This window comes from Malaclemys terrapin, chromosome 6 (genome assembly GCF_027887155.1).
Source record: "Malaclemys terrapin pileata isolate rMalTer1 chromosome 6, rMalTer1.hap1, whole genome shotgun sequence".
Classification (NCBI taxonomy): Eukaryota; Metazoa; Chordata; order Testudines; family Emydidae; genus Malaclemys; species Malaclemys terrapin.
The window spans coordinates 131,485,750-131,510,252 of NC_071510.1; the positions used below are offsets into that span (position 1 = coordinate 131,485,750).

The following is a 24,503-nucleotide window of genomic DNA, read 5'->3' on the forward strand; positions in this document are numbered from 1 at the left end:
GTTGTGAGCCTCCCCCAGCTGGCACTGCTCTGCGTTACCCCTCCGGTCACCCAGCACGGCCTCCTCCAGGAACGCAGGCTGCTGGCACCGGCACCCCGCAGGGCAGCACGCTGAATGTCCTGGGCCTGACATTTCTTATGGCAACGGGCAGCCCAGTGTGTTCTCTCGCTAACACCCGGCCGGCTCCGGAGGTCTACGCGCCGTTAGCGAGCGTAGCAAGTGCATTGGGTGCGCCCCCCGGGGTGGGGACTGGCTTGCTGCCGCCAGGCTGGGCGTGCGGGGTGGGCAAGGGTTGACTAGTGTCCTGCCATTCGCCAGCTCCATCCTTCCCGCCCCGTGCGGAGCAGCCGTGCTTCATCCCCGACGTGCCCGACTCCTGGGCTGCAGGACCAAGCGGCTGGGCACGGGGTGACGCCTCTGGAGCTGGCAGTAGGCCCAGCTCGTGGCGGAGAGAGTCACTGTGCAAACTCTGCTGCCATCTAGCGTTGGCACAGCCGTGCACCCTCACGGCCCTGTGCCCTGAGGCAGCATTTCCCAAACGCAGGCTGCGATCCTGGCCCCGCTCCGTGGGCCGAAGGGGAGGGGGAAAGGCACTCCGTGCCAAAAATGGCATCGCCTGTTTCCCAGTCACCCACTACGCGCAAGGAAATGATCCTGGGTGCGTCTGGCTCAGGGTCCGAGCAGAGGGGGTGTTAGTTGGTGTCTGCTCCAGACCAGCACAGCACACTGGGGAACAGGACGACCGGCTCCTTACGCACCAGCTATAACGTGTGGGGAAAATGCTGCGTGAGCACTGGGGACTTCAATTTGCCTGACAGATGCTGGGGTCTCCTTCTGCCAGGGCTAAAACATCCTGGGAATGTATTAACATTACAGAGGAGAGTTTCCTAACACAAACTGTGTTGCATCCAACACGGAGATTTCTAGATCGGAGCTCGTCTGAGGCTGGTGCCACCTCTTCAGCCAATTCGATCCTGCCGGGCGCCACAGCTGCCCCCCTCTAGCCAGGACGCTCCCCCTTCACCTACTCAGGACAAAAGTTTTCAGAAGGGCCCAAATGGCTCCTAGTGGGCATGGGGCCTGTCAGCCTGCGACGGCCCCGGCCGGCTGGGCTTCTCTCCAGTTCTCAGAGTGGGAGGACCCATCACTTTTATGCCCTCGCACTGCAGGCACCTGGCCTTATTTTCCCTCTTGGGACTGAGATACAAAGCAGGGGAAGGGGGCCGAACCTTCCCCATGACTTCACAAGCTCTGTCCTGTGCCAAGGACGGTGGGTGGGCACCAGAGGAAATGGCCCTTTTCTCAGGGGAGGGATTTACAGTCTGACCGGATTGACCAGAGTCCCTAATAGCACATGCACCAGCCAACCACAGCAGCTCAGCTAGTTCTCCCCCGACCGCCATGGGATTATCAGATGGACAGAGTCTCCCCCGCCGGGCCAGAGACCAGGCTGAAATTTACTGCCTGGTGCCAGTCCGAGCAGTTCCTGCCGGCCTGTCCAGCGCCCACTGCTCTTTAGTCAGCTATAAACATACATCTTGGCCCTGCTGTGAGGAAGCTTACCGTGAGCCCCACGCTGGTACAGCAGCAGGTATCTGCGGTTACGCAAGGGAGCTTTCATCACGGTGGCACCAGCAGCACGCCCGTCATTGGGACCACATGAACTCCCATGCCACTAGCCGCACCATATTGGAATTTGAAAAGGTACAGAAAAGGCAACAGAAATGATCCGGGATGTGGAACACCTTCCACATGCGGAGAGATTAATCAGACTGGGACTGTTCAGTTTGGAAAAGAGACAACTAAGGGGGGATATGATAGGGGTCTGTAAAATCATGACTGGTGGGGAGAAAGTAAATAAGGAAGTGTTATTTACTGCTCGAATCACAAGAACTAGAGGGTCACCAAATGAAATTAATAGGCAGCAGGTTTAAAACAAACAAAAGGAAGTATTTCTTCACTCAACGCAGTCAACCTGTGGAACTCCTTGCCAGAGGATGTTGTGAAGGCCAAGACTGTAACAGGGTTCAAAAAGAACTAGATAAATTCATGGAGGATAGGTCCATCAATGGCTATTAGCCAGGATGGGCAGGGATGGTGTCCCTAGTCTCTGTTTGCCAGAAGCTGGGAATGGGCGACAAGGGATGGATCACTTGATGATTCCCTGTTCTGTTCATTCCCTCTGGGGCACCTGGCATTGGGCACTGTCGGAAGACAGGATATGGGGCTAGATGGACCTTTGGTCTCACCCAGTGTGGCCATTCTTACGTTTCTACTATAACTCCAGAAGTTAGCAAAGAACAGCAAGTGAGCCACAACGCAGTTAACATCTGAGGATTTTATTCTGGTCCACAAGGAAGTGTAATAGATTCACGTTTCCGTCAGATCCCAAACAGCGAGCTGAGCAGGGAGTTTTAAATAAATTAGAAGTCAGAGTTATTTCATGGAAGTGCCAGTCAGGAGGAGTGCAGACAGTCGAGTTCTAAAAGGACGCCAGTCAGCTAGCTTCATTTTTAAGAAGGGGGGAGGGCAAAGTGCAGCTCAAAGACCAAAAGTGGTTACAAGAACCTATGGCATCACTGGCAGCCACCTTCATTTTCAATATGTAGGTGCAGCCCAGAGACTACAAGTCCCAGCATGCAGCGCTCTGCTCCAAGCAGCCAGGCCAGAGCATTGCATACTGGAACCTGTGGTGCCAGCACAGCTGCAATCCTCCCCAGTTCACCCAAGCTCGGTGCTGCCCTGGGGCTGCAGGCTGCATTTCTCCTGGTGATACATCGCTGCCATCACTCTGCCGTAGGCTTCACCTGCTTGGCCGCTTCCAGCTGCGTCAGCATTTCATCCCACTGGACAAACTGCTTGGACAGAAGCAGGGTCTGAAGAAGGCTTTTAAGGAAGAAGAGGTAGAATGAGGCAAAGAACGTGGTAGTGAAGCCGAGGCTGGCGTGGTCCCGGAGAATGAACCCAGGAGACTCTCAGAAGTCAGACTGAGCCCAGCCACTGTCAGACACCTGATTCGTACAGAGGTGAACACGGAACAGGCCTGGGGCCTCCGCCTCTCCCCTGTGACGGGTGACAGCGGAGCCTGGGCTCACGCACTGCAGCAAGTGGAGAGCAAGCGATTAGATCAGCCCAGGGAAGTACCGTGCTGATCCTGTGGAGGCTCTCCCAGAGCTGGGATTGCAAGGGCCCAAGATGACAGCGGGGCTTAGTACGGAGTCAGAACGGCCCACCTCACACCCTGCTCTCTAGTCTGCCACACCACAGGAAGGAGGCCCACAGCCTTCATTTGGGATCCACACTTCTCACTCTGAAGGTAGCAGAGCCATTAACGTAGCTCAGGCAGGTGCTCCCAGTGATCAGCAGTCCAAGCGACCCACATGCTGACGGCTCCCGTCCAGGATGGGCTCTGGGCAGGAAGCTGTCAGAATGGAGAGTGCAAATGAACAGGTTTCTCTGCTGTTGTGTTGAGACCAGCCCTCGTGAGGCGTTCAGGCCACAGGGCTCCTAGCCCAGCGTGAGCTCCTCTCAGTAAGGGGGGATCTAGGCGCTCCCTCACTGGGCTAGCTGGACACTCAGGGCAGCATCAGCGCTTGGGTAACATGACACAGCGCTGTGAGTCACACACCGAATAGAGGCTGCGCCATAGGGGACAGCCCGATACACGGACGGCTCTCCCTTTTCAAAAGCCGGGGGCTAGAACAGTCAGCTACCCAAGGTATCCAATGGGCTGAAGAATCCTGAGAGCGTCGTTCTGCCACTTGGTACAGCTATTTTCAGATTAACAATGGTCCTGCAAGACGCCAGCGCCCCACACGCTGGCTGGGCTGTGCCCGTGGCCCTGGGTTAAAGGATACCATTTTATTGTAGTCTTCTAGGAGCATCCGGACGTTTTCGGTTACTGCTTCGCACTGGTCCTGCAACAGGAGGAGAGCACTGAGTGAACAGGCAATACGGGACATCCTGATCTGGATACCGCACTTTCCAGCTCCAAAGCACTTCAGAGCATTTACCTCCCAGCCCCTGGGAGGAAGGTAACTACCCTAGGGAAACTGAGGCAGGGGGCAAGCGCCTCGGCCCAGGTCAGAGCCTGGCTTCGCATGTGGCCGTTCCAGGCTGTGATCAGGGTTGCTGCGGGAAATTCTGACAGTCACGGAAAAGGACAATCAAATGAGGTGCAGGAAACCACAAAGCAAATGAAGTGTCTAAAGCACAGGAGCTGGCATGCTAATGCAGAGATAAGGCTGCTGGGCGGAATGTCGTCCCCCTGCAGAACACAGAGCTGAGCAAAACCCAAGCTTCTGAATCCCAGGCAACGCTCAGGTTGCCTAGGCAACAGCCTTAGCTCTCTCTTCCAGCAATGCCTCAGTGCGCCCCAGTACCACACACACATTCTGGGGATCACTCAGACCTGTAAGGGGTTGTCGCCGCCTGCCTGTAACTTTGGGTGCCTTCTGGCTGTGGCTCAGAGCCCTGACACCACTAGCCAGCCTATAAGCATAAGGTTCTCAACTCTGGCTTCCACCCCCCACTAGCTCTTCTGGTCCCGAGTCACCCCCACCCCCCAAATCCATCTCCCTGAGTTCTTAACTACCAGACACTCAGACTTTTCCCCTCTGGTTCGTCACCCCCAAAGGAGTGAAACCTGCCCCCAGTTATCACTTCACTTTGGTGCACACTCTCCCCACAGTTTGCACACCAGACACCTGCTTGGAGTAAAAGCAAACAGGATTTCACAGAAAACGCAGATCCAAAGATGAAATAGTGTGGAAAAGCAAAGTTACACAGAAAAGAGACACATGCAATCTCAGGCTTCACTTCTGTATTAGCTAAATTCTAGAGATGTTGATTAATCGCAGTTAACTCACATGATTAACTCAAAATTAATCACGCTTAATCATACTGTTAAACAACAGAATATCAACTGAAATGTATTAAATATTTTTGGATGGGTTTCTACATTTTCAAATACATCGATTTCAATTACAACACAGAATACAAAGTGCACATTGCTCATTTTAGATTATTTTTTATTTGCACTGTAAAAATGATAAACAAAAGAAACAGTATTTTTCATTTCCCCTCATACAAGTATTGTAGTGCAGCCTCTATCGTGAAAGTGCAACTTACAAATCTAGTTTTTTGTGTCACATAACTGCACTCAAAACCAAAACAATGTAAAACTTTAGAGCCTACAAGTCCACTCAGTCCTACTTCTTGTTCAGCCAATCGCTCAGACAAACAAGTTTGTTTACATTTACGGGTGATAATGCTGCCCGCTTCTTGTTTACAACGTCACCTGAAAGTGAGAAGAGGGCGTTCGCATAGCACTTTTGTAGCCGGCATCGCAAGATATTTACATGCCAGATGGGCTTAAGTTTGATATGCTTCTTCATGCTTTGGCCATCGTTCCAGAGGACATGTGCCCATGCTGATGACGCTCATTAAAAAACTAATTGCGTTAATTAAATTTGTGACTGAACTCCTTAGGGGAGAATTGTATGTCTCCTGCTCTGTGTTTTACCCACATTCTGCCATATGTTTCATATTATAGCAGTCTTGGATGATGACCCAGCACATGTTGTTCACTTTCACCGCAAATTTGACAAAAATGCAAAGAAGGTACCAATGTGAGATTTCTAAACATAGCTACAGCACTTGACCCAAGGTTTAAGAATCTGAAGTGCCTTCCAAAATCTGAGAGTGACGAGGTGTGGAGCGTGCTTTCAGAAGTCCTAAAAGAGCAACACTCTGATGTGGAAACTGCAAAACCCAAACCACCAAAACCGAAAATCAACCTTCTGCTGGTGGCATCTGACTCAGATAATGAAAATGAACATGCATCAGTCCACACTGCTTTGGATCGTTATCGAGCAGAACCCGGCATCAGCATGGACGCATGTCCTCTGGAATGGTGGTTGAAGCAAAAAGGGACATATGAATCTTTAGCACATCTGGCATGTAAATATCTTGCAACGCCGGCAGCATTATCTTCTGCAAATATAAACAAACTTGTTTATCTGAGCGATTGGCTGAACAAGTAGGATTGATTGGACTTGTAGCCTCTAAAGTTTTATATTGTTTTGTTTCTGAATTCAAGTGGTTTTTGTACATAATTCTACGTTTGTAAGTTGCACTTTCATGATAAAGAGATTGCACTCCAGTACTGGTATGAGGTGAATTGAAAACTATTTCTTTTTTTACAGTGCAAATATTGGTAATAAAAAATAAATATGAAGTGAGCACTGTACACTTTGTACGGTTGTAATTGAAATCAATATACACCTCTAACCCACTATAACGCGGTCACGGGGAGCCAAAAATCTCTACCGCGTTATAGCTGAAACCCCGTTATATCGGGGTAAGGGCGGCAGGGCTCCAGCGGAGATTTAAAGATCTCCGGGCTCCAGCCGCTGCGGGGAGCCCCAGGCCCTTTAAATCGCCAGTGGAGCCCCGCTGCTGCAGCCCCGGGGTAGGGGCGGCAGGCCTTAGTTTTCCAAGACCTTAGGATTTCTTTTCAGTTTCAATGTCTTTCTATTAAACGTAAAGGTCCTCATTGTCTTTCCCTCGGTTTGTACAGTGCTAGATCCTTGCAGTTAGCTTTGCAAACAGCTAGCCTGTAACCCGCCCTGCCTGATTCATTCACTTCCTGTTGTGAGGTGATGCTGCAGTTGCATTGTAGGGTTTGTCTACACCTGAAATGCTACAGTAGCACAGATGCAGCGTGGACAGTGCTTATGCTAATGACAGGGGCTAGGTCAACTTAACAATTTCACTCAGGGGGCTGGATTTTTTACACCCTCAGTGGCGTAAGATGGGCTGACCTAACTCTTTAGTGTAGGCCAGGCCCTAGTTACAATTACACTGTTCTACACACATAAAACCATTACCTGCGTACATATCACCTCATGACCATCACGTTCAGACCATCACAAGCTTCCATAAAAGACCTTACTTGATACATTTCTACACCGTAACACTGCTAATACATCTGTTAGTCTTCAAGGTGCCACAGGACTCTCTGTTGCTGTGTATAACCAGTTGATTCAGTTGCTTAGTCTTTGAGGTTCAGACCCCTGTTGTCTCCTGGGGGGCCTGGACCTTGTCTGTCACAAAAAGCCCATCTACCATTACCCACAGGATGCCATCTAGCACTACTGAAGGAGCAAAGGCTGCCCCATGTCACCTTCCCTCGCCTCTCCTCTCTTCAAGCAATGCCTCAGTAGCACACACTCACACTGGCCCTTGGCACTGTATGATTCCGGAGGTTCCAGATCCTGCCGTACACTCTCACATGTAGGCCTGGTGTACGCTAGCAAATCAGGTTGGTTTAACTACATTGCTCAGGGAGGAGAAAAATCCACCCCAGAGTGATGCAGTTCAGCTGACCTCATCCCCACTGTAGCCAGTGCTAGGTCATCAGAAGAATTCTTTCATCATAGAATTATCAAGAGCACACTGTTGACTCATATCCAGCTTCTCGTCTACTGTAACCCCTAGGTCCTTTTCTGCAGAACTGCTGCCTAGCCACTCGGTCTCTAGTCTGGTAGCAGTGCATGGGATTCTTCCGTCCTAAGTGCAGGACTCTGCACTTGTCCTTGTTGAACAAGGTTTCTTTTGGCCCAATCTTCATCAGGTCTCTTTTGGCCCAATCCTCTAATTTGTGTAGATCCCTCTGTACCCTATCCCTACCCTCCAGCGTACCTATCACTCCTCCCAGTTTAGCGTCATCTGCAAAGTTGCTGAGAGTGCAATCCACGCCATCCTCCAGATCAGTGGTCCCCAACCTTTTTCGTCTGGTGGGCACCAGATGACGAGCCACGGAGGACTGTGGCAGAGGGCGAGCATCCGCCGAAATGCCGCCAACAAGCGGCAACGTCAATAGGCGTTGCTGCCGAAATGCCGCTGACCAGCAGTGTTATCCAGAGGCCTTGCCGCCGAAATGCCGCCAAAAATCGGCAACATTTCGGCAGCGACACCTCTGGATGACGCAGCTTGTCGGCGGCATTTCGGCGGATGCTCGTCCGCCGGACAGTACACGGGCACACTTAGACCATGGTGCCAGCGGGCACCACGTTGGGGATCCCTGCTCCAGATCATTAATGAAGATATTGAACAAAACCGGCACCAGGACCGACCCTTGGGGCACTCTGCTTGATACCAAGCTACTGCCTGAGGGGAGGTGGATTCCCTATGCCAATGGGAGAACCCTTCCCCACAGCATAGGTTGTGTCTACACTGAAGCAGGACAGCAGTGCCGCTGCAGCACTTCAAGTGCGGACAAGCCCGTAGCCAGCTCCCCAGAAAGAGCACAAGTGTACAATTTAAGAACCACTTCTCAGCCTTTTACAACTCCCTTAAACGTACTCCTAGGAGACCATCTCATTTCACTTATCCATCACGAAAGCATTAGAACCCTCTCATTCCCCCTCACTGCTGACATCCTGGATTAGAAAAGCCCTTTGCCCTGCTATTGACATAACCTACACAATACAACTGTGCACAGAAATGATGCATGCTGCATCCTGAAGGTACCCACGTACCTCTTCCCTTTGCTCACACGTATCGGGGGTGCAAAACACAGATCTCCTTCTATCGCAATCACAGCTCTGCCATGCACCTCAAAGAAATCCACACATATCCTCAGGCCTAATTATTGCCTCCACCAGTTAGTGAAGGTCCACCTAACACACCGTCTGCAGCTGAAGTGCGGGCAGTGGCCACTGAGACCACCAGGAAGGTGGCACGGGCAACTTCTTTTGTCCTTTAACAGCGCTCGATGGAATCCTGTGCCTGAGTACAACTGGTCTGTAAGAGGAGGTGAAGCGCTCGCACATTTCAGCAGTTGTGGGGTTGGCAGAGTAAAGGGGTGGGGCATTGCTGCAAGCGGGCAGAGCTAAGCTCACATGGACACCCGTAACTGGGCATTTCCTGGCTTTCAGGCAGTGGAGTTTTGCTCAGCTTGCTGTTCTGCAAGGGGACCCTGAACTCCACTGACTGTGCTTTCCTTGCCCAGGAATTCCCCAGGGGTGTCTGTGACAATGCGGTTCTGGCGGAACCCAACTGAGAGTGCCAACTCAGGACAAATTGCTCAAATAGGGCAGTTACAGCCCAAGGCTGGGGTTTTTCCACCTCTAAGGCAAACCAAACCAGCCAGACTAAGACTTCGGTCTCACCCCACTGGCTAACCGCAAGTCTTACAAGCAATCTCCTTAGACACTCCAGTTTCCCAGTATTACCACCAGTGCCACATGTTATGGGGACAAATGGTTATAAAAACCAATACCCCAGTAAAAGAAAAAGGTTCTCCTGATCCCAAAGGACCAAGCCCCAGACCCAGGTCAATATACAAGTCAGACCTTACCCACAAATCACGCTACTGCCAATCCTTTAGAATCTAAAATCTAAAGGTTTATTCATAAAAGGAAAAAGATAGAGATGAGAGTTAGAATTGGTTAAATGGAATCAATTACATACAGTAATGGCAAAGTTCTTGGTTCAGGCTTGCAGCAGCGATGGAATAAACTGCAGGTTCAAATCAAGTCTCGAATACATCCCCCGCTGGGATGGGTCCTCAGTCCTTTGTTCAGAGCTTCAGTTTGTAGCAAAGTCCCTCCAGAGGTAAGAAGCAGGATTGAAGACCAGATGGAGATCAGGCATCAGCCTTATATAGTCTTTTCCAGGTGTAAGATCACCTCTTTGTTCTTACTGTGGAAAATTACAGCAAGATGGAGTCTGGAGTCACATGGGCCAGTCCCTGCATACTTTGCTGAGGTACAAGGCGTATCTGCCTTCTCTCAATGGGTCCATTGTATAGCGGATGGTCCTTAATGGGCCATTAAGCAGGCTAGGCAGAGCTAATCTCAGCTTGTCTGGGATGTCACCCAGAAGCATAGCATAAGTTCGCCATACAGACAGTATAGAGCCAATATTCATAACTTCGACTACAAAACTGATACATACATACAGACGGCATAATCATAACCAGTAAACCATAACCTTGTCCTAGACACCCCATTTGACCCCCTTTATACAAGATTTGGGTGCCACTACAGGACCTTGGTTGCAACAATGATCTATACGGTCCCAGTTTATGTCAATAATGTCACACCCCCAACGCAAAATTGATGCAGGAAGGGATGACACAAACATCACTGACTGCATCCCAAGAGCTCCCCATCCTGGGTTCTGTCTCACTACAGCTAGTATTGGGTTAGAAGCCGTACCAGTGTATAACAGAAATGGTTTATCAAAATCATGTTCAACCACATGATTGAACCTCTTTACAAACTCAAGGTAACACTTAGTTAGAACAATAGTGGATTGGATCTGCTCTGGCAGCATGGTTCCTGTATGTGCCATGTGATCTTGCCAAGAGCTAAAGAAAACTGCTACTTTATCCATACAAGCTCGGGCAAATGTTTGGAACCCAATTAACATTGAATAAATACAGATATTAATGTTCTTCGTAGTCCAGGAATCTTGGCATTTAGCCATGAAAGCAATATGGTAGTGTGCCTCAGTCTTCCTTTTCATACAGCACATTAGGTCTGGAATGTCTTTTCCCCTGTGAAAAGTTCCCATATTGTTTATAGGCATTACCTGTGAAACCCCAGTGTAACAAGGCCTTTTAACATAACGTGTGTTTTCATGTATTCCTTTTAACATGTTCAAGGGATTCTCCAAAAGATTAGGCACATTGTTAATCACAAAATTTAGCAATAACAACAAGTTCATTGCAAGTGTCCATCTACAGTCATGTTTGTCATGCCACACCTTTGGCTCAATACCATTGGAGTTTGGGCATTTTAGGGTTAACCTGTGGCTTCCCTTTGCAAAATTCAGTTTTCTCTTTCCTCCTTGTCCTGCAGGATCAAACCCCGATTTCTCTTGCTTAACAGAATTCACTGGCTGATGGGGTGGGCCCTCTGTGCTAACAGCTATTAGCAAGTCCTTCCTTTCCCAGCCAGGCAAGTAATTTGCACTACCCCAGACCAGAGCCAGTCCACCAGTTTTCATATCCTTAACTGCTATAATTTCCAAGGCTGGACTCTGTCTTAAAGAGACACCACACAAATCCAAAGAGTCTGCGGGTGAGAGTTTGCTTGCTCTCCCCCGCATCCTCAAGCATTTAGCCATAAAACTGCTCTGCTCTGACACATCAGTAACCAAATCTGTCCTCAAACCCTGAAGCACAAACTGCTCATTTAAAGAATCAGAAAGGAGACATTCCTGTTCCAACACCATTGTCTCCCCAACAAGTTGGCCCCACACAGCCACTCGGTTATAGGGATGCCTCAATTCCTTAACAACTTTTACTTCCTCTGAGACCTTCTCAAAGCTACCCACACTGGATCTTTTAAAAGGAAAGTCAGAGGATCCATTCACAACAGACAATTTTTGGCTGCTAGGAACTGAAACTTCCTTGATCAAATCACTCTCACACCCTTCAGTTGCAGTGAACTGCTTGCACAGATTTCAGAGTAACAGCCGTGTTAGTCTGTATCCGCAAAAAGAAGAACAGGAGTACTTGTGGCACCTTAGAGACTAACAAATTTATTAGAGCATAAGCTTTCGTGGACTACAGCCCACTTCTTCGGATGCATATAGAATGGAACATATAATGAGGAGATATATATACACACATACAGAGAGCATAAACAGGTGGGAGTTGTCTTACTAACTCTGAGAGGCCAATTAATTAAGAGAAAAAAAAAAAAAAAAAAAAACTTTTGAAGTGATAATCAAGCTAGCCGAGTACAGACAGTGTGATAAGAAGTGTGAGAGTACTTACAAGGGGAGATAGTCAACGTTTGTAATGGCTCAGCCATTCCCAGTCCTTATTCAAACCGGAGTTGATTGTGTCTAGTTTGCATATCAATTCTAGCTCTGCAGTCTCTCTTTGGAGTCTGTTTTTGAAGTTTTTCTGTTGTAATATAGCCACCCGCAGGTCTGTCACTGAATGACCAGACAGGTTAAAGTGTTCTCCCACTGGTTTTTGAGTATTTTGATTCCTGATGTCAGATTTGTGTCCATTAATTCTTTTGCGTAGAGACTGTCCGGTTTGGCCAATGTACATGGCAGAGGGGCATTGCTGGCACATGATGGCATAGATCACATTGGTAGATGTGCAGGTGAACGAGCCCCTGATGGTATGGCTGATGTGATTAGGTCCTATGATGATGTCACTTGAATAGATATGTGGACAGAGTTGGCATCGGGGTTTGTTACAAGGATAGGTTCCTGGGTTAGTGGTTTTGTTCAGTGATGTGTGGTTGCTGGTGAGTATTTGCTTTAGGTTGGGGGGTTGTCTGTAAGCGAGGACAGGTCTGTCTCCCAAGATCTGTGAGAGTAAAGGATCATCTTTCAGGATAGGTTGTAGATCTCTGATGATGCGCTGGAGAGGTTTTAGTTGGGGGCTGAAGGTGACAGCTAGTGGTGTTCTGTTATTTTCTTTGTTGGGCCTGTCTTGTAGGAGGTGACTTCTGGGTACTCGTCTGGCTCTGTCAATCTGTTTTTTCACTTCAGCAGGTGGGTATTGTAGTTTTAAGAATGCTTGATAGAGATCTTGTAGGTGCTTGTCTCTATCCGAGGGATTGGAGCAAATGCGGTTATATCTTAGAGCTTGGCTGTAGACAATGGATCGTGTGGTGTGTCCTGGATGGAAGCTGGAGGCATGTAGGTAAGTGTAGCGGTCAGTAGGTTTCCGGTATAGGGTGGTATTGATGTGACCATCGCTTATTAGCACAGTAGTACTATTATTATTAATAATAAGCGATGGTCACATCAAAACAAGCAATTCACCCCTCACAGAAATTCTGCCCTTACCCTCTTCACCTAGGGCTTGCTCTAAAGGCACACTTTCCTGAGCAACAACAGACTCTGTCTGGGTCTTACTTACATTCAGAATCACCTCTGGCCCATCAGGCAGATCTCTACACAATCCCCTTTCAGGCGAACCAGTAGACTTCCTAGATAAAAGGTTAGAAATATTTCCCTTCTCTTTGCCACACACCAGCTTAGGAATTTTTTCCTTTTTGCTACAAGTTGTTAAACTGTCCGTAGGTAACACAACCAAATTACCTTTCTGCTCTCCTTGTGCCCTGGCTAGGGTATCACCCTGATCAGACAGAGTTGTTACACCCTTCTCCAACCACACATGAGCAACAGGCCCAATACAAGCATCAGAATTGTCTGGTCTCTGGGACTTTGCAAAGACACTAACTGGATGCAACCTAGTTACGGTGCCATTCTCCCCAGCAGATGCAAATTTAGGACCATTCCCTTCCTGGGCTTTAGTTGAATTCAGAACCAACTCTGAGACAACTAAATTACTCTTAACCATCACAGGCCGAAAGGCACCTTCTGTCTGCTCCACAGACAAAAAAGAGTTGGAGACGCATTTTTCTTTACCAGACATACAGCTCGGGATTTCATTTTCCTTGTCCCAGCACACCGGGCTGTTCACAGACAACTGCTTGGAGACTGGGGTAGCTTCCTCCACAGGCAAGTCAATACCCCTGACAGACACAGGCACATTTCCTTCACTGTCACTATTCTTCGCATAGGAAACAGATAAGGTATAGGGACACTCATCTTCCACTCTCCTTGCCCTCCCAAACTGCTGACTAGATAAAGCCATTAGCTCACAAGACTGCCTAGGCTCATCCAAAATCTCCTTGCTCTCCTCTCCCTTCGCTTGATCTAATTCCAGATTTACTTCTGAGACATTAGATAGATATTCAGAAACTTCATTCACAGCCAAACAGCTACTTTCCAAAGACAAACTTTTGGAGAAACCCTCCAGAGGCACAACCTCAGGATCAATCCTCTCTTGTGCCTGGTTTGTATTAACTTGACTGACCATAGCTTTAATATCATTTCCAATCATAATATCCTTAGGGATTATGTCTTTTACTCCCACAACCATGGTGCCCTCCAATCCCTTCCAATTCAGGTGGATTTTAGCCAAAGGCACCCTGACAAAATACTTAGATAAGGCTACAACAGTTACATCTTCACCTGGCAAATAATCTTCCTTCCTGACAAGACTTGCTTTAACCAGAGTAATATCTGCTGCGGTGTCCCTCCATGCCATACACCTCACTCCATTAACTTCTGCACTGCTAATAAACTCTGCATTATTTCCCCCATATTTAGCTCTAATGTGAGTTTTAAGGTCAAATTCTTCCGAGACCACAGAAACAGCATTTGCACACAGGGCACCAATGCTGGGCTCTGTGTGGCTTGCCTGTGAGTTTACAACAACAGGGTTAGCATTGGCCGTGGCATTTGGGGTTGCTGGTTTTGGGCCGCCCTTCAGTATCGGGCAGTCTGGTCTCATGTGGCCCAGCATACCACAGTGATAGCATGTAACCTGTTCCGTCCTGGGATGTGAGTTCCTACCCCCCGGGCCCCCTTGAACTCCTTTAGAAGAGTCAGGTTTATTTTTAAATCCTTCCCTCCTCTTGAACTGGGGAGAATGGTGATTACTTTTCCCTGGGGTTTTACACCCTTCTCGAGCCCTGTTTTGGGTATGGGCATCCGCAATCTCTGCTGCCCGTAGGACTGACTCAGGGTCCCTGTCACACACAGCTGCTCTCACATTGTCAGGCACAATATCTAAGAACTGTTCCAAAGTTATTAAATCCAGCAGTTTTTCAAAACTCCCATGCGCCTTGGCTCCCATAACCCACTTTTTAACAAAACCCATCAGCTTATGAGCACATTCTACAAAAGTACAATCCTTAGACATTTTAAACTCTCTAAACTTAACTCTGTAAGATTCCGGAGTAACCTTGAACCGCCTTAACACAGAATCCTTAAACCGCTCATAATTTAAGGCTTCTTGTTCCCCCAAGTCATTAAACACCTCCCTGGCTTTTCCAGTCAGTCTGGTCAGCAGGACAGGCATTCGCTGACCCTCAGGGATCTGGTACAGATTGCAGAGGCGTTCAAAGGTAGACAAAAACTCCTCTATATCCTCAGTATCATTGTAAATGGGACACATCCTTTCCCAGTTTTTCTCATGGTGGGGGGGAAGTGGAGTACCAGGTGGGGATGACTTTCTCCGCTCTTCCATTACTTGGAGCTGAAGTCTGGCCGTCTCCTGTTCCATCTTGTGAGTCTCCTGCTCAGCAGCGAGCAGCTCTAGACGTCCCTTACGAGCTCTCTCCTCTCTCATCAGCCTCTTTCTCTCTCTCTCTTTCTAACTCTGCTATTTTTTGCTTCTCCAGCAATCGAAGATCTGCTAGCTTCTGTTCATGCTCAAATTGCAGTTTACTTGTCACCCTTTGTATCCTAATTTTTTCTGCATCTTCTGCAGCCTCAGGTAAGGGCTGTGCTCTTGCCCACTGATCACTGGCTATTAACAGATTTCTCAGTTCTTCCTTTGTAGCTTTCTTTCTAAAGCTTATCCTCTTTTCTGAACACAAATTTTCCAGGGCTTTTTTGCCAAGTCCCGCATATGCTCTTTGCTCAGCCATTGCAGCAGCTCTTTAACAAAACTCTCAATCCCAAAATTCAAATTTGGATAGCGTGGGGTTCTGACCCAAAGCTTAATTGACCTGGTTCTGTGGATCCAAGCACGACTACGCCACTGTGACAATGCGGTTCTGGCGGAACCCAACTGAGAGTGCCAACTCAGGACAAATTGCTCAAATAGGGCAGTTACAGCCCAAGGCTGGGGTTTTTCCACCTCTAAGGCAAACCAAACCAGCCAGACTAAGACTTCGGTCTCACCCCACTGGCTAACCGCAAGTCTTACAAGCAATCTCCTTAGACACTCCAGTTTCCCAGTATTACCACCAGTGCCACATGTTATGGGGACAAATGGTTATAAAAACCAATACCCCAGTAAAAGAAAAAGGTTCTCCTGATCCCAAAGGACCAAGCCCCAGACCCAGGTCAATATACAAGTCAGACCTTACCCATAAATCACGCTGTTGCCAATCCTTTAGAATCTAAAATCTAAAGGTTTATTCATAAAAGGAAAAAGATAGAGATGAGAGTTAGAATTGGTTAAATGGAATCAATTACATACAGTAATGGCAAAGTTCTTGGTTCAGGCTTGCAGCAGCGATGGAATAAACTGCAGGTTCAAATCAAGTCTCGAATACATCCCCCGCTGGGATGGGTCCTCAGTCCTTTGTTCAGAGCTTCAGTTTGTAGCAAAGTCCCTCCAGAGGTAAGAAGCAGGATTGAAGACCAGATGGAGATCAGGCATCAGCCTTATATAGTCTTTTCCAGGTGTAAGATCACCTCTTTGTTCTTACTGTGGAAAATTACAGCAAAATGGAGTCTGGAGTCACATGGGCCAGTCCCTGCATACTTTGCTGAGGTACAAGGCGTATCTGCCTTCTCTCAATGGGTCCATTGTATAGCGGATGGTCCTTAATGGGCCATTAAGCAGGCTAGTCAGAGCTAATCTCAGCTTGTCTGGGATGTCACCCAGAAGCATAGCATAAGTTCGCCATACAGACAGTATAGAGCCAATATTCATAACTTCGACTACAAAACTGATACATACATACAGACGGCATAATCATAACCAGTAAACCATAACCTTGTCCTAGACACCCCATTTGACCCCCTTTATACAAGATTTGGGTGCCACTACAGGACCTTGGTTGCAACAATGATCTATACAGTCCCAGTTTATGTTAATAACGTCACAGTGTCAAACAAAGGGGAGGTTGTTGGTAGGAGCTAGTGGTCATTTAAGCGGTTGTAGGAATCAGCATATTGTGCCAGCTGTCCCTGTCTCCCCTCATCCCCACACACACCAGCTGCACCGCACCAGCCAAGCTTCAGCACACCTCCCAAGCCATGCTCCTAAGCCCTTCAAGGTGTCCCCTCCCCCAACTTGCCCCCTCCCCACACACCCCCGACTAAACCAGCCTTCCATCCGGGAACGCATCTCCCTGAAGACTTCATTCCCTGGTCTACAAACACTTCTATTTCCGTTACTTCTCCCGCCTATAACCCAGCTCCCATGAAGTGCCTGGAGCAAAGGGCAACTACAGTACAGTGGCATAGGGTTGGGTACACTGGCAGAGCTGCGGGGTGGGAGGGGGACTACAGGGCATTGGGGTGCACTGGCACAGCAGTTAAGGGAAACTGGCAGAGCTAGGGGGTGCTGTACCTCCTGCACCTGAGCCCCCAACCTCTCTTGCCTCCCCTACCATCCATCCCCATTTATCCCTCTCCCCATAACGCCCCTCGCTGCATTCCCAAACCCATCTCCCTCTATTTCTCTACTGCCCCACCCCCAGATACCTCTCCCTTCCCAGGAAGCCTTCACCTGTCTAGTCTCCATCTCCCCCCCGACATTCCCCACAAAATAAAATTGCTCCCCATGAGTCACAAATTATAGCAACCTCCAGTCACTCAGTCCAAAACAACTTTTAACCTAGGTAGGGGCCTGTGATGAATTTATCCTTTGTTGTGTTCACTGAAAGGTGAGTTCACAGCCGTCAACAGGTCTGAGATTCATCAGACCTTATTAGTGCTGTTAAACTGAGCAGTACAAGGCAGCAGAAGGAAATCATGGGGGGGGGGCAGTGGAGAGGAAGGCCTGTAATTCAGGAACCTTTCAGTCAAATGACTCCACCAATATAATATTTGACTGCCTCCCTCTCGCTGCACCCTTTGTACACGGCTCATGTCCCCAGAGCGCAAGTGTCTTGGGACAGCAACTGTACTCTGTACAGCTCCTACACAACAGGATCCCGAGTGAGGCCTCCAGGTACTACAAAATCTACACTGCACTAGTGGCCACATGCCCCAGCTGGGATCAGGGCCTTACTGGGCTAGGCAATCTACAGACACAGTCAGCGAGTCACCCGCCCAAGGAGCCTAAGGCTGCAAAAGAGACAAACCCTAATGCGGAGGTACAGAGCTGGGGGAAGAAGAGACAAAGGAGCTAGTAATACAAACACACCAGGGTACAAGGGTGAATGGTTTGGGGAGTAAGACACTGGTCTGGGACTCAGGAGTTCTGGGTTCACTTCCCAGCTCTGCCCCAAACTTCCTGTGTGATGTTGGGCTGGTCACTTCACCTCTCCATGCCCCAGTTACTCTCTCTCTAACGTAGAAATGTTACTCCGTTAAATCCACTGCAGTTTTTAAAAAGCCACCCAAAGCTATTTGTACACGGAGATGTTCCTGAGTAGAGATCTCTTCTGCCTCCTGGAAATTCCATGATCTGGACAAACTGAAAACAACGTAATGGAAAGAAGAAATACTGATAATCTTAACTAGAGTGGCTCTAGTCTGTGCTACTAATTACTCCAGCCTTGCCCACGAATTACCTACGGTTAACAAGAGGCCCCATCCCTGCCCACTGAAGGTTAACCACGATGAGTATTCACTCTACCTGCTGCTGGATGTGGATTTGAGCAAGTCGCTGCAGTTTGGCAGCATGGTCAGGAGCAGCTGCAAAGCACACAGAAGAAAAGTCAGTCCCTGCTTAGTTTTGACATCCAGGAATTGCAGTTACCAAAGCAGAGACGACTGTCTAAGAGCATGTTTAAAATCTTTCTATTGGGATTAATTTAATACATTTCTTGTCAGCCAAAGCACATTACAGCTCAGAAATGCCCCGAAGATAAATACTGCTGGCCACCAGACCACCACTGGTTACTGCCACTTTCCTGCACAGTAAATGAATTGCCACCGTTTTAGTTGTTTGTGTATACGCTGATCAGAACCAATTGAAAACAACTTTCCAAAGTCACCCCTCTGCTGCTTCTGGGGCCAGGAGCTATGGGTCCCAAGCTGAGGATTAGATGCCCAAGAGACTTGTATGAAGCACGCAACTGGATTACTATATGTGACTATTACTGGTAAGCAACTGCACAGAGACTACAGAGACCTCACCATGCAAGGGAAAGGGATACTCAGTGAACAGGAAGCTACACCTTAGAATGGAGGTGTTCTACTGGGTTTTTCCCCTATAAGATTCTAAGGATTCTATAAAGTGTGTATCTGTTGGCCTCCATTTCCCCGGCTCACTGGACCAGCATCTCAGGAATATTTAACAATCCAGCAAGTATAGCATGGCCTTGGTGTCACTTAAATTCAGCCTCCCTGTACAGTGGCAGTATCGTAGCCAGGAGAATACATTCAAGCCCATGTTGCTGAAGAGGACGGCCATGCCACATTCTGCATTTTTTCTGCACGCTGCTGCACTGTTTTAGCGCTTCGATTGCAAACTCGTCAGAGTTGGAAACGCTTACTATGGTTTCTGGTTATTTGAGGCAGGCAGCTAGAGAACTTTTAAAAACAGCATTTGCACACTGTTCTTAGTGCCCAGGGTAACGAAAGAGAGGCCACTTGTCTTCGCTAACTGCAGGACAGCCGCTATGAAAAGGTAGCTGGCAGATCAGCATGTGTTACCTTTGATGTGTGCACTGTCCAAGAACGGCTGGAGGTTGTTCACCTGTTCCAGAAGGGCGACTTGGGAAAGAATAAACTGCTCCTCTGGTTTAAAGGACAGAGAAGGAGAAGTTTAAGCCAAACACTATTTCAGCTTTTCACAGATGAGAAAAAAAAATCAGTTGATTAATTGGCCTGGTTCAGCTTCCCCTTCTCATAAGGCAATCAACCCTACATGCAGCAGAAAGACTTCACCGCAATGATATTTTGCGTTACCATCGCACCTTTCAACTCTGTGCCTTTCGCAAACATCCCCCACCCGTTTCTGGGGTAGGCATCATCAGACGGGGAAAGGGAAGCTCAAAGGCGGCACACAGTAGATAAAGGGAAGACCCAGGAGCAGAAGCCAGGATGTTCCTCACTAAGCCAGCAATGGAGAAAGCACATGCTTTTCGCTCTTTCATTGGCTCAGTTGTTGAGCCCCATTAAAAGTCAACCTCATGGCTCCGACTCTCCCTCACTTACACCAGTCTGAATCGGGGGAAACGCCCCTGGAGTTACACACCTACCATGGGAGCGGGGCGACTCAGATCCCCTGTGTGAGCTGGACAGGGTATGGATACTTAATGCACATCACAGTATATATACACTTAACTGCTCTTATGAACACTATTGTTACAGGAACAGTAGCGAGACATAGGGCAGCAATTCAACACACCCCTTTCCCCACCCCCCCAAGCTTCTGACCAAAGGCCAGACAGACTCAAAGGGAGCCAATGTCTCTCCTTAATCATTCAGGGAAGGCCTTCAACAGCGAGAAAAGCACTCCTCATGCAGGAACTGGCTCCACTGTGCCAGTTGCATTCCAAGTGCTTGCCAGGGAGCCAGAGACTGGGGACTGAACCACACTTCTTGTTCTCTGTGCAATTCATACTGTAGTTTCTCCATTTCTGATCTTTTACTGGAGCATTAGCCAGTTTACAGGGGAAGACTAGACACTAAAGGAGGCATTTCTGTCCTAAACCCATGATTGAGAGAGATTAAATGAATTGCATTCAATTAAAATCCCCCCACACACACACACCTTGTCTTGTGAGCTTCTGGGGAATGAGCATACTCCTTCCATTTCACGACGTACCTGCTAAGATGAACTGCAGTTTCATGGCATCGGGAACAGCCATTCGATCAATGTACTGAGGATCCAGATATTTTATTAAATCTTCAACTAAGATCAGAAGTAGGTGACAGGGAGGGAGAAGAGGAGAAGTGACTATTACTGGAAATACTGCCTGTCACAATTTCCTACTCACTACAAGATGTTGTTAAAAAGAATCAGCAGCTACAGTACTTCTACAGTACCATGACCATTCACAGCATTTTATAGAACATCTGAAAGACACACTCTGCTTCAAAGAGCTTACACATCTGAGCTGGCTAACTGTATTAGACAACAATTCAGATGTACCAAGATGCAGAGGCATCTTCACTGGGGGATCGGAGAGGAATGGCTTTTGAGTCAACAGTACAAAGTTGACTTGTTGCACCAAGCCTGTAAGTTTCTTTGTTTGATCTTATTAAAAAAGTGTGTACACACATGGCCCAACGCCAATAGGCACCCATTATTTACAGAAGGTCCCACTAACCTGCTAAGTATCACATAAGCCAATTTTAAATTCAACTGCAGAACTCACAGTCCATTCTTTAAAGGGAGGGCACAGATGCTCACTTTCCGTCATGTGGCCTGCTACTTCCCCTGCCCTCTGAAATGTCTTTCCTTTACACACACAAGTCTTGCCTTCTGAAGCTGGCTGAGGGTGTGCTAAAGTGGCACCACTCTGTCCCCTCCAGGTACAGCATGCTCTTTCTGCGACATCTCTCCCCCGTTACAAAAATCCCAAGTATCAGAGAGGTAGCTGTGTTTGTTGCTTTTTACAGATTCAGACTGAGGGTCCTGTGGCACCTTTAAGACTAACAGAAGTATTGGGAGCATAAGCTTTCGTGGGTAAGAACCTCACTTCTTCAGATGCAAGTGAGGTTCTTACCCACAAAAGCTTATGCTCCCAATACTTCTGTTAGTCTCAAAGGTGCCACAGGACCCTCTGTTGCTTTTTAAAAATCCCAAGGTTGCTTGCTGAGGGTATGGCTACACTCAACAGGGAGAAATAAGCTCCAATGCCAGTGAGCAGTCAGAGCCCCTGATTTTCTGCAGGTGGACATACACTGAACATGTACTACCCCTTTCTGATGACATCAGGCCTGATGGGCTGCGGATTTCTAGGGGGATCTGATCCCCGGGGATAGCACACACAGTCCTAGGGAAGGAGTAAAGCTGATACCTTAGGTTTTAGATCTCTGATATTGAAACAGAAACCAAAGTAGATTCCTTACTCTCACCTCTCAAGAGGTACACTGCACTTGAGAGATGCCAGCTTGTCTACTCAGTCCTTTGCCTTCCCAAGGAGCTAATTATGAGGGTTGTTTTTAAACCCACTCCAAAACGCAACTCAAATGATCTCAGACAGGCCACCCGACAAGACCACCATGTAAAATACAATTTGGATCTAAAACCTGGGGATAAAAAAACCCACAAAACACAAATGCTGGACGAATACTTACTTTTCTTATACAAAATTTTAATCCTCTCTCTTTTGCTTGCAATGTTCCCCAAAGCCACTTGAACTTTCACCAAGCCATCTGCTGCCTAGAAGGAAAGAGATGGTGTTATAAACCAAAGAGTGATTAAGTGACACTTCTAACTAGGATCCCACAACTAAACTGTCAGGAACAGACCAGCAGTGAGAGAAAATAAAATGTCTATTTAAACCCGTTTCAGTTACTAATATTCACACGCAGCATATTTCAACTAGCTCCCGGAATGGTTCCGGAACGTTACTACAGGCTGCTAAACAGAGCCCACGTTGTACCCCAGGGGTGGCTGCAGTTCAGAAGTAAATGAAGCAGCCCCGAGCTAGGCAGCCCGTCATGGAGGGGCTCTGCTGGCCGGGGAGCATCACGCAGGGCAGGAGTGGAGCGAACAAGGCGAGCGGGACAAGAACCCGCAGCCGGAAGGCGGGGAGCAGGGCCTGGCTGCAGAAAGAACAAAACAGCCAGAGCTTGGCTGCCCCCCCCCCCATAGCCCCTCGGGGGCCAATCCCCCCCTACACACGCCTCCCCCCCCATAGCCCCTCGGGGGCCAATCCCCCCCCCCCCACGCGCGCCTCCCCCCCCATAGCCCCTCGGGGGCCAATCCCCGCCCCCCCCCGCGCCTCTCCCCCCATAGCCCCTCGGGGGCCAATCCCCCCCGCGCCTCTCCCCCCATAGCCCCTCGGGGGCCAATCCCCCCCCCCACGCGCGCCTCCCCCCCCATAGCCCCTCGGGGGCCAATCCCCGCCCCCCCCCCGCGCCTCTCCCCCCCCATAGCCCCTCGGGGGCCAATCCCCCCCGCGCCTCTCCCCCCATAGCCCCTCGGGGGCCAATCCCCCCCGCGCCTCTCCCCCCATAGCCCCTCGAGGGCCAATCCCCCCCGCGCCTCTCCCCCCATAGCCCCTCGAGGGCCAATCCCCCCCGCGCCTCTCCCCCCATAGCCCCTCGAGGGCCAATCCCCCCCGCGCCTCTCCCCCCATAGCCCCTCGAGGGCCAATCCCCCCCGCGCCTCTCCCCCCATAGCCCCTCGAGGGCCAATCCCCCCCGCGCCTCTCCCCCCCCAGCCCCTCGGGGGCCAATCCCCCCCGCGCCTCTCCCCCCCCAGCCCCTCGGGGGCCAATCCCCGGGCTGCTGCCCCTAATGCGGAGGCTGGAGCCACCTGCCCCGGCACTAGGCCCCGAGCCGCAGGGAACGATCCCCGCTGGCCCAGCCCAGGGATGGTCCCCGGGGGAGGCGGCAGCTCCCCGCCTGGGCCCCGCTCCAGGGGGTCACACACAAGCCGGGCGGGGGGTGCTCAGGAGCCCGCCCCCGCACCTTGCGCGGCCCGCGGGCCTCCCCGGCCCCGAACACCCGGCGCTCCAGCGCCTCCACCCGGTCCTGCAGCCCCCCGAGCGCCGCCATCTTGTCAACACCCAGCAAGCCGGAAGTGGGGGCGGGGCTTCTCCGTGACAGGAGCCAATCGAACGCGGCCCCTCCTCAAGTCGGAGGCGAAGGCGGGGGCTAATGACCCGGACGTGGTTCTTTTGAAACGACCGTGTGTTGCCATGGAGATGATATGTCCCCGCACGCCCTGCTCCCCCCCAGCTCCAAGTGTTGCCATGGAGACGGTGTGTCCCAGCTGGGTGACAAACACAGACACTGTAGCCAGCTGGGCACCTGCCCTGGGTGTGACCCTGGGGGGGGTTATGGGTCTAATGGGGGCCAGGCCCACTGACCCTCCGGCCAGGCTGTGACTTGGGTTTCACAATGCACCTGGCAGGCCCCCCTCTCCTGTCTCCCCAGCTCATCTGGGATGGAGCCCGGAGCCCCAGCCGACCACCCCCACGGCTGCCCGAAGATCTGGCCGCGCCGGCTCCCGTTCTCCCTCCCCGGCCTGCCCAGCGGCCAGGGACCCGGCGCTCGCGGCTTGCGAGGGTTTGCTGGTCGCAGCCCCACTAGCAACTCAGTCCCGGGGGGAAATAACCTGGCTGTGGGGCTTCGGCTTCCCTGAGCGTAGGGCAATAAATCGCCAGAGCCGGGTCGCTGCCGGGGACCTAGGGACCAGGAGGGAGAGCCCGGGCGTTTCTAGCACTAGCTGGGGCGGGAAGGGGGCGGTAGGAACGGCCGATGAATGGAGCCACGAGCGCTGTCTGTGGCCGTGTCTCTCTCTGCGGATGTGCCACGCCAGCCAGAACAGGGGCCTCGGGCGCTCCATGGGCTGTGTCAGGGCAGGGCTGAGAGTGCAGGAAGGCTGCAGCGGGGTTCGGGGGTTGCTCCCACCATCCTGCTTCTCCTGGAGAAGCTGTGCTGGGTCTCCAAGGCGATCCAGATCATGTACGCCTGTGACATTCAGCAGGCAGAGAATCAGCTCTGCACGACCCCCACCGCCACGCCAGGCATGCTGGGGAGTACAGCCGGGACGCGCGCTGGGGCGGAGACGCTGCGCTCCCTGCTGCCACGGCTGGATCTCCCCTGAGGGGCTGTTTGTTCCAATGCGCATCATA

At 50.1% G+C, this 24,503-nt stretch overlaps 1 protein-coding gene across 2 annotated transcripts; it reads right to left on the reverse strand.

The window, feature by feature from the left end:
* Window positions 1-2,319: 2,319 nt before the first annotated feature.
* DCTN3 (dynactin subunit 3) lies at window positions 2,320-23,446 on the reverse strand. 2 transcript variants are annotated; one of them, XM_054032523.1, is made up of 7 exons: window positions 23,335-23,442; window positions 21,994-22,078; window positions 20,516-20,602; window positions 19,399-19,482; window positions 18,377-18,435; window positions 3,858-3,917; window positions 2,320-2,876 (listed from the first exon to the last, which is right to left on the reverse strand). In XM_054032523.1, the coding sequence occupies exons 1-7, from the start codon at window positions 23,419-23,421 to the stop codon at window positions 2,787-2,789; spliced, it is 552 nt and encodes a 183-aa protein (XP_053888498.1). In that variant the 5' UTR covers window positions 23,422-23,442; the 3' UTR covers window positions 2,320-2,786. The 2 variants fall into 2 exon arrangements, with proteins under 2 accessions (XP_053888498.1, XP_053888499.1); XM_054032524.1 differs by lacking the exons at window positions 2,320-2,876; window positions 3,858-3,917 and adding an exon at window positions 15,955-16,273 and having other exon boundaries at window positions 23,335-23,446.
* Window positions 23,447-24,503: the final 1,057 nt, after the last annotated feature.

Bases quoted from the DNA above. Each gene is read 5' to 3' on its own strand.
- DCTN3 (XM_054032523.1), bottom strand. From the start codon at position 23,421: ATGGCGGCGCTCGGGGGGCTGCAGGACCGGGTGGAGGCGCTGGAGCGC. The intron at 22,079-23,334 runs GTGCGGGGGCGG...CTTTCCTTCTAG, and splicing joins AGGCCCGCGGGCCGCGCAAG to GCAGCAGATGGCTTGGTGAA. The intron at 3,918-18,376 runs GTAGAGTGAATA...CTCCTGTTGCAG, and splicing joins AAATCCACATCCAGCAGCAG to GACCAGTGCGAAGCAGTAAC.